The following is a 16,427-nucleotide window of genomic DNA, read 5'->3' on the forward strand; positions in this document are numbered from 1 at the left end:
CTCTAGTGACGTCACAATCATCCCACCGTGGTGTAGTTAGCTTGTAGCATAACGTTAGCTTTTTACTTCTGTCGGCTGCATTAACACTTCAAACATCATAAAAATGATGTTCATCTGTGAAGATTATCATGCTGAACAAAATGCCTACACTTCAGAAACGTGTGTTTGACACAGAGATTATTTTCTGCAATGATCCAAAATCCAATTAAAAAATCTCATATTCTCATTAGACCCCATGGAGATGCTACTTCAGGGTTGGCCAACAAAAATATGTCATATGGTTTGTTCTCTATGCACCGCTCAAATGTAAGACTTACTTAGAGAGCTAAACCTTAGAAAGAGCTGAAATTGTGAGCTCAAGATGAAGGATGTTCAGCTGAAATTGATACCTAAATGTCTGAAATATTAAAGTGATGCAGACATATTTAAAACAGATTTCTTGGAGTATAAATGCTGAGCTTAATTCACATTTTTAAATAGTTGTAATATCCAGATTGGTTCTACATCAACGTCACCTGCACTGTCTTAGTCTAATCATAATTATGTTGAAGCAGCTGTTTCTGATGTTTTCATTCCCTCTCTTACATCACAAGAAAAGTCATGAGCTGAGAAGAGAGCTGCAGAACTGTAGGAGTTAAAGCAACAGTTTTTGATCCACTTAAAAACACACACACACACACACACACACACACACACACACACACACACACACACACACACACACACACACACACACACACACACACACACACACACACACACACACACACACACACACACACACACACTTGAAGAAGGGCTTGCAGATAATCTTGATGCATGCATGTGCAAACAGTGGTTCAGGGTCGAGTTGTTTTGCTCAGAGAAACTTCAGCAGCACTCACAGCTGCAGGGCTCGGACTGTCCGTTTGAGGGCAGGCAGGTCTCCCGTTACACACACACACACACAAAATAAACACAGCGAATACCCACATCCTCCTCACCCAGCAACAGTACTGCAACTGTTTCTCATGTGACAGAGGAGGGGGGCGAGCTGGGAGCGGAGGGAGGGAGGGAGTGGCGTGGAATAGCGTGCGAAGACTTAATACAACGTTTCAACCCCAGATGGGTCACATCAGAAGCCCGCAATCAACAAATTTAGTCCTGCCAAGTTTACACGTCAAACAGGACAGCACGGGGAGAAAGAGAAACCCGTTTCTTCTTTTATACGCCCCCCATGATCCTTTTAACGGCATGCCACGGCTTATAACGACTAATTACTGTGACTGCTTTTTCCTTTGTGCAGGAGCAGAGGGACAGAGGAGGGGGACGAAGACTAAACAACAATGGTTATCATTATGACATATTAGCATTTTATTCAACGGGTCACGGGTCAATCAAACGCTTTGTCTTCGCTCTGAATCCACATTAGATTACAGCAGGAGATGAAGCTCCTCACTGAGTGTATTTCCTCAGTGACACCAGAGATCATTAGCAGCATTTCAAAGCCACTTAGAGCTGCCGAAACACCTTTGTCTCTGTCCTAAGCCATTAAGACGAGGACAGAGGACACCTGGAGCCAAACTGAAGGGGGAAGGTGTCCTGCAGCGCTCGCAGCGGGGACGTTTAAACAGAGCCGATGATATCACGGCCTCTGGAGGAATAAAGAGCCAGATAACCGAATTATCAGCGACAAATCACACACATGCATGAATCTGCACAAACACACACACACACACACACACACAAAGGACGAGGTGTATCACACACACACACAGGACGAGATCTCTGTCTCCCTCACACACACACACACACACACACACACACACACACACACACACACACACACACACACACACACACACACACACACACACACACACACACACACACACACACACACACACACACACACACACACACACACACACTTTTCTCTTCCCATAACAGTGTGTGGTCTCGTCATTCAGGCTTTGTTTCCACTGTGGCCTCTCATCTTTAAATAGCCGGCTATAATCTGTCCATTCAAGCACACACACATCCAGTTTCAGACCGAATTTGATTCAGCCTGCAGTTCAGAACCCACTGATCTGAGCGGAGCAGCAGTGTGCATGAGACGATGAGACCAGAGGCTCAAAGGTTATCGGGTATTTTTTAAACCTCCGCTCTGCTGGTTTTTATATTTTGGGCCAAAAATTCTGTTCTTCCAAAATCAAAGGCAAACACACAAAATAATGCAAAAGGGAATTCTGATTCAGCTCTAAACTACTTTCAAAATATAAAATTCTGGGTTTTAATGACGTGCATGTAAAAACGACTGTAGCGAAACACGCTGCAACAGCTCTAACGTTATCCTCCAGGACAAACGCCTCTTAAAGTGTGTCCTCTGAAAGTTGTTGTTTATGTCCCTCACAGGCTCCGGTTGTTATTCTAAGTGTCTGATGATGTTACAGAAAGGATTCCTGTCTTTGGGGGCGGCTGTGGCTCAGTTGGTAGAGTCGGTCTTCTCCCAAAAGGAAGGTCGAGGGTTCAGCTCCTGCAGCCACACGTCCGATGTGTCCTTAGGCAAAACACTAAACCCTAAGTTGTACACAAACGCCTGATTACACTCGTGTCACTCTGACCGGTGATGATTTGACAAACTCTTCAGTTGTGCACTAACATGATTAGTGTGACTTAAGGACGTCTTAAGCATTGATTCCCGTGCTTCCTTTAACTCTGAGCTCTGACACACACAGAGACGAGGCTGGAGGAGAACACAGACTGGAATCCTTTCTGTGGGATATAAAAGAGAAACTTGGAAAGAGCAGAAACAGATAAAGAGAATCCAGGGTGGGAACTGTCATAAAATGAGCAGAGAAACGAGATTCAAAGCCCTTTTCCCACCGGACAATAAAACATGAAAAAGTATGTGTTAGGAGGAAGCAGAAATCCTCCGTGGCTCCGCTGTGCTGCGATGGAGACTCTCACAGATCCAGATGTGTCTCAAACATGATTCTAGTTTCACTGTTGGACCGAGCGAGACTCGCTGAGGAGGACCGGGGACTGAATAAAACCCGATCAGGTCTGGCTCCAGTTCAGCAGAGACAGATGGTTCACAGATGAGACGACGGTTTGGGGCCTTCATTGTTGAGTTTATCTTTTGAAAGATAAATGAAGACACCATCCGCTAAATGACTCGTTATTCTTTATTTGTTTTAGAGCGACTAGAAGGATGATGAGCACTGTCCCTGTCTCATCTGACTCCTCATCATTTCTGCAAATTTCAACGGAATACTTTTACACATTTGGGTCTTTTGATTGGGACGCCTTAAAGTCTGAATCCTGAAGAGTTCAGCATCTCATCTGCTGAATAATCACGCTGCGCTTAAGGACAAACACATCATCCTCGCACTCAGAGGAGATTGAAACACCTTCCTCATTTCGACACTTCCTTGATGTGAAAGTCAGCCTGACATCACCTCTCCTTTCCTGTCTCCCTCCTCCTCTTCCTCCTCCTCCCCCCCGACGGTCACAGCTTCTCCCTGTCTAAACATTTACTCTCATCGTGCCACATTAGAGAAATTCACCTCCGATGAGCAGCGCTGAATCACTGAGGCAGCGAGGGGAGGGGGGGTGATAGCAAGGTCGTCATGACACCAGAATTTTAAACTTCAATATAAAACATGTGCTTATCCAAAGATATTGATACCTGTTTGGATACCACAGCAACCAAAAGTAGCCATTAAGTACTCCTAATACCGGCTCATTTCCTGTTTTTAATAACAAAAAGTCGCTGGCAAACTCGAACTGATTACCACAAAAATGTTGACGAAAAAGTGTTGTCGTATTGAAACAATACTCTTCTTGGAAAGAAAAGTTTAATAAAACAACACAGCTGTGGCTCAGTGGTAGAGCCGGTCGTCTCTCAACCGCCTCGACAGCCTCTACCATCAGTGTGTGAATGTGTAGGTGTGACCTGCGGTGTTAAAACGCTTTGAGTCGTCAGAAGACTAGAAAAGAAAAATATACAAGCTCAAGTCTATTCACCATGAAGTCAATAAAAGGCTGAATTAAAAAGTTAGAATAACAAACAAGGAATTAAAAAACAATTAAAGGCAATAAACATCAGGAAATGCTTCAGATTAAAGAATTAGACGACCAGACGCAGAGAAAACATCGAGTCAAACAACACGATTCACTTCAACAACGCTCTCAGGAGACAGGAGACCTGCGCTGAGATCTTAAAGGGTCTATAAGCTCGAAGGGATTTGATGAGATTTCAAATGTATATCAAACGTGGAAACAGAAAGATGGACACACAAACAAGTGGACATGCAGCACGATGCAAAAGAAATGATGAAACACTCACACACGTCGTAAACAGGGCGAGGAGTGAACAAGATTTAAAGAGGGAGCAGACGTGAAAGGGTTAAAAACAGGAGTGATGTCATCGTAGCTGGACTTTAAGTATGAAACGAACATTAACAGTTACTCAGGTGTTAAAAGGTTTAAAGTGAATCTTCAACAAATCAAACTCACAGAGCTGCAGGAAAACCTTTTTTAAAAACCTGCTCAAATTAAAACATCTTCTTTTACAGAGCCATTGCTAACAAAGGGTTAAAGATGACTCCACAGGTGCATGACAGACTGATGGAGGGAAGCAGCCGTAGCTGCGGCTTTGAATCTTGACTCGCGGACCAACATGCTGTTTGAAAAGTCGCTGACTGGAACTTAAACGACGACGTTTTACTTCACATACAAACATTTTTCTCAATCTCTCTGATTTGAGAGTTCATCGATCACACAGCATCATGAGGGTTTTTATGAAGCGGATGATAAAAGACACATAAAATAAGAATGCCGCCTCTGACTGGTCGCTGAGGTGCAGGTGGTTTGAGTGTGTGTGTGTGTGTGTGTGTGTGTGTGTGAGTGATTAGAGTCAGGTATGACAGCTCTGCATCCTGAAGATGTGTGTGTGTGTTTGAGTCATTCCACCTGATCAGTGTTAACCATGTCAGCTCTATATCCTAAAGGTGTGTGTGTGTGTGTTTGTTAGTGCGTGCGTGCGTGTGTGCGTATGTGTGTGTGTGCAGGAGAGAGCTGGGATTCCCTAAAGCGTGTTCAGTAAATCCTCGACCGGCACGGATTCCCAGGCATCGCGTGCAGCAGGGTGGGACTCCCGGGATAAACCACGCCTCTGCACACGCACACGCACACACACACACACACATACATACATACATATAGATACAGTAGACAACAGCTCGTAGAGGCCGGTGTGAGCCGTTGTTGTGGGAGGGTTAATGGATTTCAACCATTTATTCACCTGTCATCCCCATTAAATCCACCGCTGGTCTTTCCGTGACCAAGCGAGACCTCTTATCTCGGTATCAGCCCCCGTCTGGTTAACCTCAACCTCAACCTGTGTGTGTGTGTGTGTGTGTGTGTCAGTGTGAATGCACATTCCGTGTTTGCTAGGGGCTCGGCTGCTGAAGACATAGAATGATACTAAATATGTAAGCATGATCTGATTTAGCTGCGCAAAGAAAAAAAAAAACAACCTCTAACTGTGATTTTCTTTCTCCTGAAGATAAACGCGAGTCTGACGTTAAAGATCAGCTCCGAGTCTGATGAGGCTCACACGCCGAGGAGGGCTTGGTCGCACTGTGGGTGGTCAGTCTGCAAGAGATCCCAGCACTGACGAGAAAAACCAGTGCGCGTGTGCGTGTGTGTGTGTGTGCGTGTGCGTGCGTGTGTGGTGGGTGAGAGTGCAGCCTATTATGGTCGACTGAACCAAAACATGTCATTGCTGAGAAATGGTCGTCTCTCCACCTCCAAACTATTTTCATCCTGACGAGCTGACTCTACTGTAACAGAGCAGATAAACTCGGGTTGTTGAAACATCTGCAGCTGAAGCTTGATTTTATAATTCGGAGAGTGTTAAAACATCTCAGGGTGGAATGTTTCAGTTTATGGCGGATTATTTTGCATTGCGGAGAGCTGCGGAATCGAAGAGTTATCTTTCAACAGACCTTTAATGAAACGTAACAAGCTGCCGGTTTAAAGAAGGGGGAGGGGTGGTCTCTTAATTTAAATAAACTGAAAAATAAATGACTGAAGGAACTTTTATACTCTGAAACATATGGGCTAGCACTGCCACTACAAATCATTTCTTTATAAAGATACCTGGAGGCTGCGTTCATGAGGAGCCGATACTTTGAGGAGTCAAGAAAATGATGCTCAGAGCTAAAAGTTCATCTTAAAAAACACTCCAAGCTAATGTCCCAAGCCTCATAATTTCATCACTTTCTGATGAAAATGACAAAAAAAGCCTCAAATCCACATAGTCAAGAACCTGAAGCAGAACTTTAGGCAAGAAAAACAACAGATATCGGAACTTTAATTTCTTCTTATCACTTAAAGGATTTATTGTCTTTTGACTGCAGATTTAAATGAGACATATTTCTGCCTCATGTTTCTCCCGTCCTTCAGGAGTCTCTCTGTGTGGAGTCTGCATGTTCTCCTCGTTCATGTGTGGGTTCTCTCCTGGTACTCCGTCTTCCTCCCACAGTCTAAAGACATGCTCGTTAGGTTAACTGCTGACTCTAAATTGTCTGTAGGTGTGAATGTGAGTGTGGCTGGTTGTCTGTCTCTATATGTCAGCTCTGTGATTGGCTGGTGAACAGTTCAGGGTGTAACCCCGCCTCTCGCCCAATGACAGCTGGGATCAGCTCCAGAACCCCACGACCTCGTACAGGAGAAGCAGTTTAGATAATGGATGGATGTTTGTGCCTTCGTTGCATCATTTTAAATCTCAACAAACAAAAAATCTAAAATTCTAAAATGCTGCAGTCCAACGCTTTACTTTGCTCAGTCGACCAAAAACTCCTGATTATTGCGCGTAAAGTGAGTCTTCTTGTCGACGGAGGAAAAAGAAACAATGGCACTTAAAGCGTGCAACGTGCCCGACCTTAGCCTACAGTGCAGAAGTGTTAATGTGTGCAGCCTTGATGTTCCAACCTGACACCATTACAACATGTGATGCAAACCACCTGTGCAAACAGCACTACAAAGACCGGTCCTGTGTTCACGGACTGGCCCTTTAATTAGCCTTTAATTGAGCCAGAGCTCCCACAGTGAGGACAGTGAGACACAGGCAGGCAGCTGTGGAGCCGAGCAGAGCGCAGACGAGAGATTAACGGAATGAAAAGACAGAGAATGACTTTTCCCACTCAGTAATCCTCATTTGCACTGATCAGCGGCTTTTACTCTGCATTATGACGCAGGATCTGCTAATAGAGGAGGGTCTTTATGAGGAGATAAATAATCTGAAGCTGTGAGGTGGGGAAGGCTGTCAGCACACACACACACACACACACACACACCTCCATACCCCCAAAATACTCCATGATTTACAAACCGCATCTGAGAAGTTATGCAACTTTCAAACATGTGGCCGGTATTGAAAACAAACCGTGGCACGCAACGGCAGCGAGGTCATTTCATACACTGCTCCGCTCCACTCTCTCTCTCTCTCTCTCTCTCTCCTCAGCCTCTCTGAACCTCGCTCGCCCGCGCTCTCTCTCTCATCCCCGGAGGAGCACTTGTGCAGCTCACTGGGAAAGCGGTCAGACATTATTAGCTCAGCATCAAGCCACTGAGTTTTTCCTGACATAAGTTGAGGCCTTAAATAGACTTAATGCTGCAGAGGGACACGCGATGTCTTCCACTTTTAGAGCCATTGATGAGAACGGAAGACATGTGCAGGAAGGGGGAAAATGACAATATGACAGAATTAAACGGCACTAATCCTGATGATGTGACGGACAGCATGTACTTCATGGTCGATGAGAATCATGCTGCATGCTGTGTAATGTTCCTGTGATCGCTCAAACGTGCAAAAATCTCCAAAGTATTCTGACATAATCAAAACTAAAATGCCAAAAGTCTCTTAGGGTCATTTACCCCCCCGGGTAAAGTTATCTTCAGGGGCAAATGTGCTCGATCAAAGTGTGTGCAGTAAAAGTTGTTTTTGTCCCTCACGGGCTCAGGTTGTTATTCAAAGTGTGTGACAACGTTACAGAAAGGATCCCTACAGAGAGAGAGCTTTCAGTTTCAGGAAGATGATTTTGTTTATCATCAGAAACAGTTGTTACATCACGTTCTTCAAAGCCGCCAGACTCCATTAACAAAAACAGCACTTCTACCCCACAGAACTCAGGAGTCGCTAGTCTGCCTCGGCTAGGGTTGTAGTCAAGACCACACTAACCGAGACCAAGACCAAGACAAGACCGAGACCAAGACAGGGCAAGACAGAGTCTGAGTCAAGACCAAGACCATAAATATCACTGAAAAATCATCTTCTTGTGTTTAGGGGGCAATGGAAGACCAGAAACTCCTCACTGCTCCACGGTAAAACATCTGTTTCTGTAAATTAAGTCTGGTGTCTTTGAGATGACTAATATGAGGGCTCTGAGGCGCTGGTGGCGCAGTGGTTAGTGCGCGCGCCCCATGTATGGAGGCTGTCATCTCAAGCGGGCGGCCCAGGTTTGGTTCCCACCTGTGGCCTCTTTCCCGCATGTCATTCCCCACTCTCTCTCCCTGATTTCTGACTCTATCCACTGTCCTATCTCTCCATTAAAGGCACAAAAAGCCCAAAAATAAATCTTAAAAAAAAAAAAATAATAATAATAATAATAATAATATGATGCAGGCTCATGTTGTATTTGTTGTATACTATGTCTAAAAAAAAAAAACCGGTGACAAAATTACATGAATAGAACTTACCGAAGGAGCCAGTGGAAGAACAGCAACTCCTGTTTTCTGCAAGACAAAAATGGAAGGTTTTCTCAATTTGGATTTAAAAGAAAAGGTTTAGCTCTTATACACACGACACAATAACACACACGATAAATGGACTTGAACTTGTATATTTATTTTCTAGTCTTCTGACTACTCCAAGTGCTTTAACACTCCAGGTCACACCTACACATTCACACACTGATGGTAGAGGCTGCTGAGTAAAGACTCCATCAGTATTAACTCATCCATTCATACACATTCACACACTGATGGTAGAGGCTGCTGAGTAAAGAGTCCATCAGTATTAACTCATCCATTCATACACATTCACACACTGATGGTAGAGGCTGCTGAGTAAAGAGTCCATCAGTATTAACTCATCCATTCATACACATTCACACACTGATGATAGAGGCTGCTGAGTAAAGACTCCATCAGTATTAACTCATCCATTCATACACATTCACACATTGATGGTAGAGGCTGCTGAGTAAAGAGTCCATCAGTATTAACTCATCCATTCATACACATTCACACACTGATGGTAGAGGCTGCTGAGTAAAGAGTGCATCAGTATTAACTCATCCATTCATACACATTCACACACTGATGGTAGAGGCTGCTGAGTAAAGAGTCCATCAGTATTAACTCATCCATTCATACACATTCACACACTGATGGTAGAGGCTGCTGAGTAAAGAGTCCATCACTGTTAACTCATCCATTCATACACATTCACACATTGATGGTAGAGGCTGCTGAGTAAAGAGTCCATCAGTATTAACTCATCCATTCATACACATTCACACACTGATGGTAGAGGCTGCTGTGTAAAGAGTCCATCAGTATTAACTCTTCCATTCATACACATTCACACACTGATGGTAGAGGCTGCTGAGTAAAGACTCCATCAGTATTAACTCATCCATTCATACACATTCACACACTGATGGTAGAGGCTGCTGAGTAAAGACTCCATCAGTATTAACTCATCCATTCATACACATTCACACACTGATGGTAGAGGCTGCTGAGTAAAGACTCCATCAGTATTAACTCATCCATTCATACACTGATGGTAGAGGCTGCTGTGTAAAGAGTCCATCAGTATTAACTCATCCATTCATACACATTCACACACTGATGGTAGAGGCTGCTGAGTAAAGAGTCCATCAGTATTAACTCATCCATTCATACACATTCACACACTGATGGTAGAGGCTGCTGAGTAAAGAGTCCATCAGTATTAACTCATCCATTCACACACATTCACACACTGATGGTAGAGGCTGCTGAGTAAAGAGTCCATCAGTATTAACTCATCCATTCATACACATTCACACACTGATGGTAGAGGCTGCTGAGTAAAGAGTCCATCAGTATTAACTCATCCATCCATACACATTCATACACCACTAACGAAGCAGTGGGAACAACTTGGGGTTAAGTGTCTTGCCCAAAGACACATCGGACATGTAGCTGAAGGAGCTGGGGATTGAACCCCTAACCTTCCAGTTGAGAGACAACGACTCTACCAACTGAGCCACAGCTGTCAGAAATTAAAACAACAACTTCTAGTGGATGCACTCTCCCTCTTTAAGATATCTGCATCCATCACAGCTCATCTCACAGCTGTGAAACAATCAACGGAAACATCTCCAAAGCGTTTGTATCTGTTAGTCACTGGGACCGCAACATTTATAAAAATAGGCCTTAAAGGCACCCATCGTTGTGAGGAGCCGGTTTGTATTAGGAGGGTCTGTGCAGAGAGCTGTTAATAGTGAAAATGTGGTTTTATGATTTGATTACACTCATCTCAGCAGCACAGTATTATTATGCAATTTTATAGGCATTACATCTCCAATCTGGCAGCAGTGATTACTCTGAAATACCCAGAGGAGAGTAAATACTACAAATCAGATGTGATGTTTGCTCCTCATTAGGAGTGAAGTTGAGGGAACAGAAAGAGAAAGAGGCGACGCAAAGTTCATCCCCCTTTCTGACCTGATACAAACAATCCTATCAGGTCAAATAGAAATGCTTTGAAATATCTGATCAGTAAGGGGAGAAGTGTGAACTCGTCCTGCTTGTTTCAAGTCAGAATATTTTGGCAGATGAAACCTGGGAAAGTCATAAAAAAGATTCAGCAGGTGATCTGGATCCAACCAAACAAGGATTTTATGAGAGAAGTGGGAAATTTAAAAATCGCAGCATGTGTGAATGCATTCTTTTGTCTGTGTGTGTGTGTGTGTGTGTGTGTGTGTGTGTGTGTGTGTGTGTGTGTGTGTGTGTGTGCATGCAGACGGCTTCCTGTGGGGCAGCAGAGGGAAACGGTACCATTGTGTTGGTGTGTTTCGACACCTCCTTCCTCATGAGCCCCTCCACCTTCACGGACACACAACAAAAAGGAAGAGGGCTTTTTCTTTTGAACCTCGACGCTCTCTTTTTCAGGATTATTCTTTGTGATGTTACTAAAATACAACACGAGCATCATTAGAAACACGAGTCCTCGGTTTCCTCCTTTCGCCTATACCTGTTTCATTTTAACAGATGTTCTGCAGGAAGGGCAAAAAGTCTGGTTTTCAAACTGTTTAAAACCGTTACTGTAGTTGGATACTTTGTTTTATCAAATTAGTTAAAATAAAGATGCTAAGTAAAGAGTAAACGGTTACAATGTAGCTGTTTGTCAGGAGGTTTAAAACCCGCCTCAGCCCCAGCTCTCAGCCTGTTGTTAGGTTGACTGAAAGTTAGACTGAGACAGCATTTCCAGCATGGAGACCGCCATCGATGGGACTCCAGCGACCCCTGCAGGAACAGACGGGTGACGTCACTCAGACTCTGTCGATTAATATTTACAGTCTACGGTTGGGAGCAGCTGAATGGGACGTGATGGGAAGTCATGAACCTCTGTACACTGCATGACAAAGTGCCCGATCACACTGAGCTCATCAGGTTAAATAAATAATAACTAAATACCAAACTAGTTTAAATCCATTGAGCTGTAGGAGGTGAGGCGCTGTGGATGGGCGTTATTCTCAACAGGTTGTTTTACGTCATTCTGTCTCTGAAGCTGCGGCGGTTTCACAACGACACTGGACTCGTGAACGGGGATCAAACTCCAGGTGTTTCTAATGCTGAGCGCTGGATATTTGACTTATTTGTCTCATGTGACTTTGAGACTCTGTCTCTGCTGCTCAATCCAAGGAGGAAATCTACCAAAGGTTCATCTTTATCAGGTCTGCTCGCCAGATCCTCGCTCTGTGTCGTGAGAGACTCGGAAACACAAGAATCCTCTTTGGAGAAGCGTGAGCGGGGTATCGAACATCCTCCAGCGTGACTCAGTGTACACACACTAAACGACACTCCATTAATTTCACATTTACCCACACTCCAAGTGGAGGCAACAGCTGCGTGGAGGATGAATGACTACATGCAGTAGAACCAGGAGAGGGCGGGGGGAGTGTGCACATATGGAGGGAGAGGAGGGATGGCACGAGTTGCCTGTAATGTATTGCTTCCACAGGATACCCTGCACGCTCAGAACAAGCCATAATTGGCCCCGATCACGCTCAGCCATTGGAACATACAGTAAAAGTGACAGGCAGAGCAGGGAGGGGGGGAGAGGGGGAGGGGGGAGAGGGGGAGACGGTAAGGCTTTGTGACAGAATGATTTTGCAGAAGAAGATGAACTGTAAATATTGACCCTGCAGAGGAGGGCACAATGTGTGTGTGTGTATGTGTGTGTGTGTGTAGCATTGTTTCGCTGTACCAGCAGGGAGACAATATCACACACACACACACACACAGTACAAGTTCTTCAGTGGTCCGGAAAATGTGGCAGCTATGACTCTTATTGAGAGGAGATAAACATCACGCTGGTTTTTGAACCGTCACAGAGGCTTTACTTCTGGTTTCGGAGCAGATCTTTCCTGAGATCTTTTTGGACATGGAAGAAAAAGGAAAAAACCTTCAAACCACACACACCAATCAGGTGACATCATCTGATAGGCTCTGACTCTGTCCTCAGTCCTGTCTCTAAAATAAAGAAAAAAAAGCCCCAAAATAAACCCTAACAATAATGCAGAATCCTGCTGCTATCGGAGAATCACATGTTTGAGACAATTCCATTTCTGACATGCCTGTGGCCGCTTCACACTCATTTTGTCACCAAACTTCTCTGACCTCATTGTAACACACACACACACACACACACACACACACACTGACAAGTTTTACAGTTACAGAGTTTTCTAAGAAATGTTCAGAAACTGCGTTTCCAGATCTTAAAGTCGATTCCAAGCAAAAGTGAATAAAATAGTTTCTGTGTCCGACAAAGAAACAGAAATATATTAAAAGAGGAAGTTTTATTTATTTCCAAAAATCTGAACTTTCATTATCACCAGCCGAAAAAAGTATAAATACATGAGGGGGATTTTCTTCTTGGTTCTGAGTACTTAAAGTTCTGAACTTTTTCTTTATTTTCTAACATTATTGTCAACAAGAAAATCGTCCCCCTTTGATCACACTTAAATACTAAAGTTTGTTGTAGGTGGTGGGGCAGTGGTTAGGGTCATCAAATCCTGTCTCAGTCTAACTTTCAGTCAACCTAACGACAGGCTGAGAGCTGGAGCTGAGGCGGGTTTTAAGCCTCTTGACAAACCGTTACACCGCGCCCGCCTGTCAATCAATTTTTTTTGTACCAGGCTGTAAACATGTTAATTTATGCTGTAAAAACAGCTTTTTTGCCTGTGATCTGTTTGTAACTTCCAGTGTTCCTGGAGCCAGCCTCAAGTGAACACTCGAGGACCTGCAGGATTTTACTTCATATTTCAACACCAGAGGTAGGATAGTGCTCACACCCCATGTATGGAGGCTGTAGTCCTCCAAGCGGGTGGTCCCTGTTCGAATCCGATCAGCGGCTCCTTTCCCACATGTCATTCCCCTCTCGCTCTCTCTGATTTCTGACTCTATCCACTGTCCTGTCTCAACAATAAAGACACAAAAAGCAGTTTTCAGCAGCTCTGTCTCCTAAACTTCAGAGTGCAATAATGACCTCCTGTATTTATATTTTATTAAATTTATTTATATATATATATATCTTTATTTTTGTGTTCTGAATGATGCTACTTGTATATCTATGAATGCTCTTCTTATTAGAAGCATCTGATTTCATGAAGAGCTGAGCAGCAACATAAAAACATTCAGAGAGTGAGCTGTGACATGAGGTTACAATTACAGATATTTACATTGTGATACCATGCAGCCTGCGTTTTATAAAATGTATGTTTTTGCACAGTCCATCTTTGTTTGACTTTCTCATGTTCGACCTGTGTGTGTGTGTGTGTGCGCGCGTGCGTGTGTGCGTGCGTGCGTGTGTGTGTGCAGCCTCAGGGTGTGGGACAGAGTGTAAAAGTGTGTATCTCAGAGAGTTGGCAGCCATGTTGAAAAACACAAAGATGACAATTGTCATGTCAGAGAGTCGCTCGCTCTCCTCCTCTCGTCCCTCCATCTCTCTCTGGGCTGTTGTCCTGGTGTGCCCTCCCTCCCTCCGTCATGCTGCTGTCCCTGTTGAGCGACTCATGCATGGATACAATGTGCTCCTCTGTGCTCTTTGAAGACTAGCATTACTGCTCACACGCAATCCTCACCCAACACCAATACGTCTCCCCCTCCCTCCCTCCCCTCTTTTATCCCTTCTTCTTCATATGCAGCTCTTTTTAAAGGAAGCGCTGCTCGACCTTTACAGATATTTAAACCTTTTTTAGCAGGTTGTAGTGCTTTTTCCCATCTGTCCCATGTTTCTGCAGAAAATAACGATGCAATACTTCTCATGCACACTGGCACTGGTTTGTCCCGAGAGCTCGGTGAACAGAATATAATCTGTGACAGAGGAAATTAAAAGTTGACATGTTCCTGTGGTGGCACAGAGCAGCTTTACAGACGCTGGTCTCACCACAATCATTCTGCTCGTTGTTTTACTGGAAAACATAAAAGATGTGACATCTCTGTCTGTTCAGGTAAACTTCAACCTTTGATTGATCACATACAGGATGGTCAAATCTATATTGTACTTTAATGATGTAAAAACAGGGATGCTTGACATTAAAGCAGACGTTTTCTTAAACTGACTGCAGAGATCATCCAGTCTGTCCTGCAGAGGAGTTTAAGGAAGTTTTTAAAACCACCTGTTTTCAAATTTGATATTGACAAATCCAGAAGGCTTCAAAACAGCTCTGGTGAGCTCCTTGTGTAGCTAAAGCATGTCCACAGGTTGTGTTTGTGCATGTGCATGTGCGTGTGTGTGTGTGTGTGTGTGTGTGTGTGTGTGTGTGTGTGTGTGTGTGTGTGTGTGAAGCATTGTGTGTGTGTGAAGCATTGTGTGTGTGTGAAGCATGTCTCTAAATAACAGTGTGATCCCTCAGGGATCAATAAAGCTTGTAACATGTACCTGCTTTTTGAAAAGCGTCTCAAGATGACCTTTGTTAGGAATTGGTGCTAAACAAATAATAATTGATTGATTAAAAGTTCTTGTTTCTTTTTCTATTTAGAGATTGAATCGTTTAAAAACGTTTAGTATCGCAAACAGCAACTCATTGAAAAGTTTGACGAGCTCACTAACGACAGCGGCAGAGAGGCTAACTTATCTGTGAGGGGATAAAAACAGAGCCCTTACACTGTTTAAATCAAATAATTCAAACATTAAACTGGAGATTTTTATACAGAAATATAAGTCAATATGTGATGTAAGGATTTAAAATGTGTCTCCTCCTCAACTTTTATTTATGCAGAAAACGATAACTGACTTCTTTCTCTATTTTCTCCATTTCCCCCTCTCTATTCGTTTCTCTCTGACTTTGAGCTTCTGTTAGTGCAAACTCTCTGCTCCCTGTGGCCTTTGCAGAGTCCTCCCTCATAGCTATGTGTAAGTATAGTACAGAGAGAGAGTGTGTGTGTGTGTGTGTGTGTGTGTGTGTGTGTGTGTGTGTGTGTGTGTGTGTGTGTGTGTGTGTGTGTACATATGCATTGAATACCTTAGGATCAGAGTGTGTGGCAGCTCTCCGGTGTCATTCAGTGATAGTATAGCGCAAATGAGCTCATTTCTGCAGGGCTGGTCTCTCTCTCTCTTTTTTCTCTCTCTTTACCTTTATGTCTCTCGCCCCATTCGTCTTACATTCTCTCTCTCTCTCTCTCTCTCTCTCTCCCCGCTCACTTCGACAGATCGTTTTCATAACCACTTTTCTGAGGTCACAGCCTCGTCTGCAGTAGTCACGCAACCCCTTCGCCTGCTCAGTCAGCGCTACATGCAGAAGACACACACACACACACACACACACACACACACACACACACACACACACACACACACACACACACACACACACACACACACACACACACATACACTACTACAGAAATATTACACTACAGTACACAGAGCCCGTCTTAAAGAGGCAGTGTGCGGCTCTCCCCCTGCAGCCACAACATGTTACACACTCCGCTTTAACGGGTCGGCAGGACTATTTTTGGCTCTCTGTGCTCAAAGCATTCCTCCGCTGCAGGAAACACGACATGCAACCTGTAGCTGAGGAGGGGGGGAATACAACACCAGATAAAGCTAATTTTCTCATGAACGCACGTGATCCTTCTGGTAACTTTCTGCTTCA

At 44.0% G+C, this 16,427-nt stretch overlaps 1 protein-coding gene across 1 annotated transcript in view; it reads right to left on the reverse strand.

Annotated features, from left to right (window-relative positions):
* The window catches only part of ahrra (aryl-hydrocarbon receptor repressor a), a 77,170-nt gene that overhangs the window by 32,933 nt on the left and 27,810 nt on the right, over positions 1-16,427 (reverse strand). Inside the window, exon 4 of the mRNA XM_061064865.1 lies at positions 8,749-8,784. Coding sequence (XP_060920848.1) covers positions 8,749-8,784 — 36 coding nt within the window. The remainder of the gene's footprint in view (positions 1-8,748; positions 8,785-16,427) is intronic.

The sequence above is a fragment of the Labrus mixtus genome, chromosome 19, assembly GCF_963584025.1.
Source record: "Labrus mixtus chromosome 19, fLabMix1.1, whole genome shotgun sequence".
NCBI classification, from domain to species: domain Eukaryota; kingdom Metazoa; phylum Chordata; class Actinopteri; order Labriformes; family Labridae; genus Labrus; species Labrus mixtus.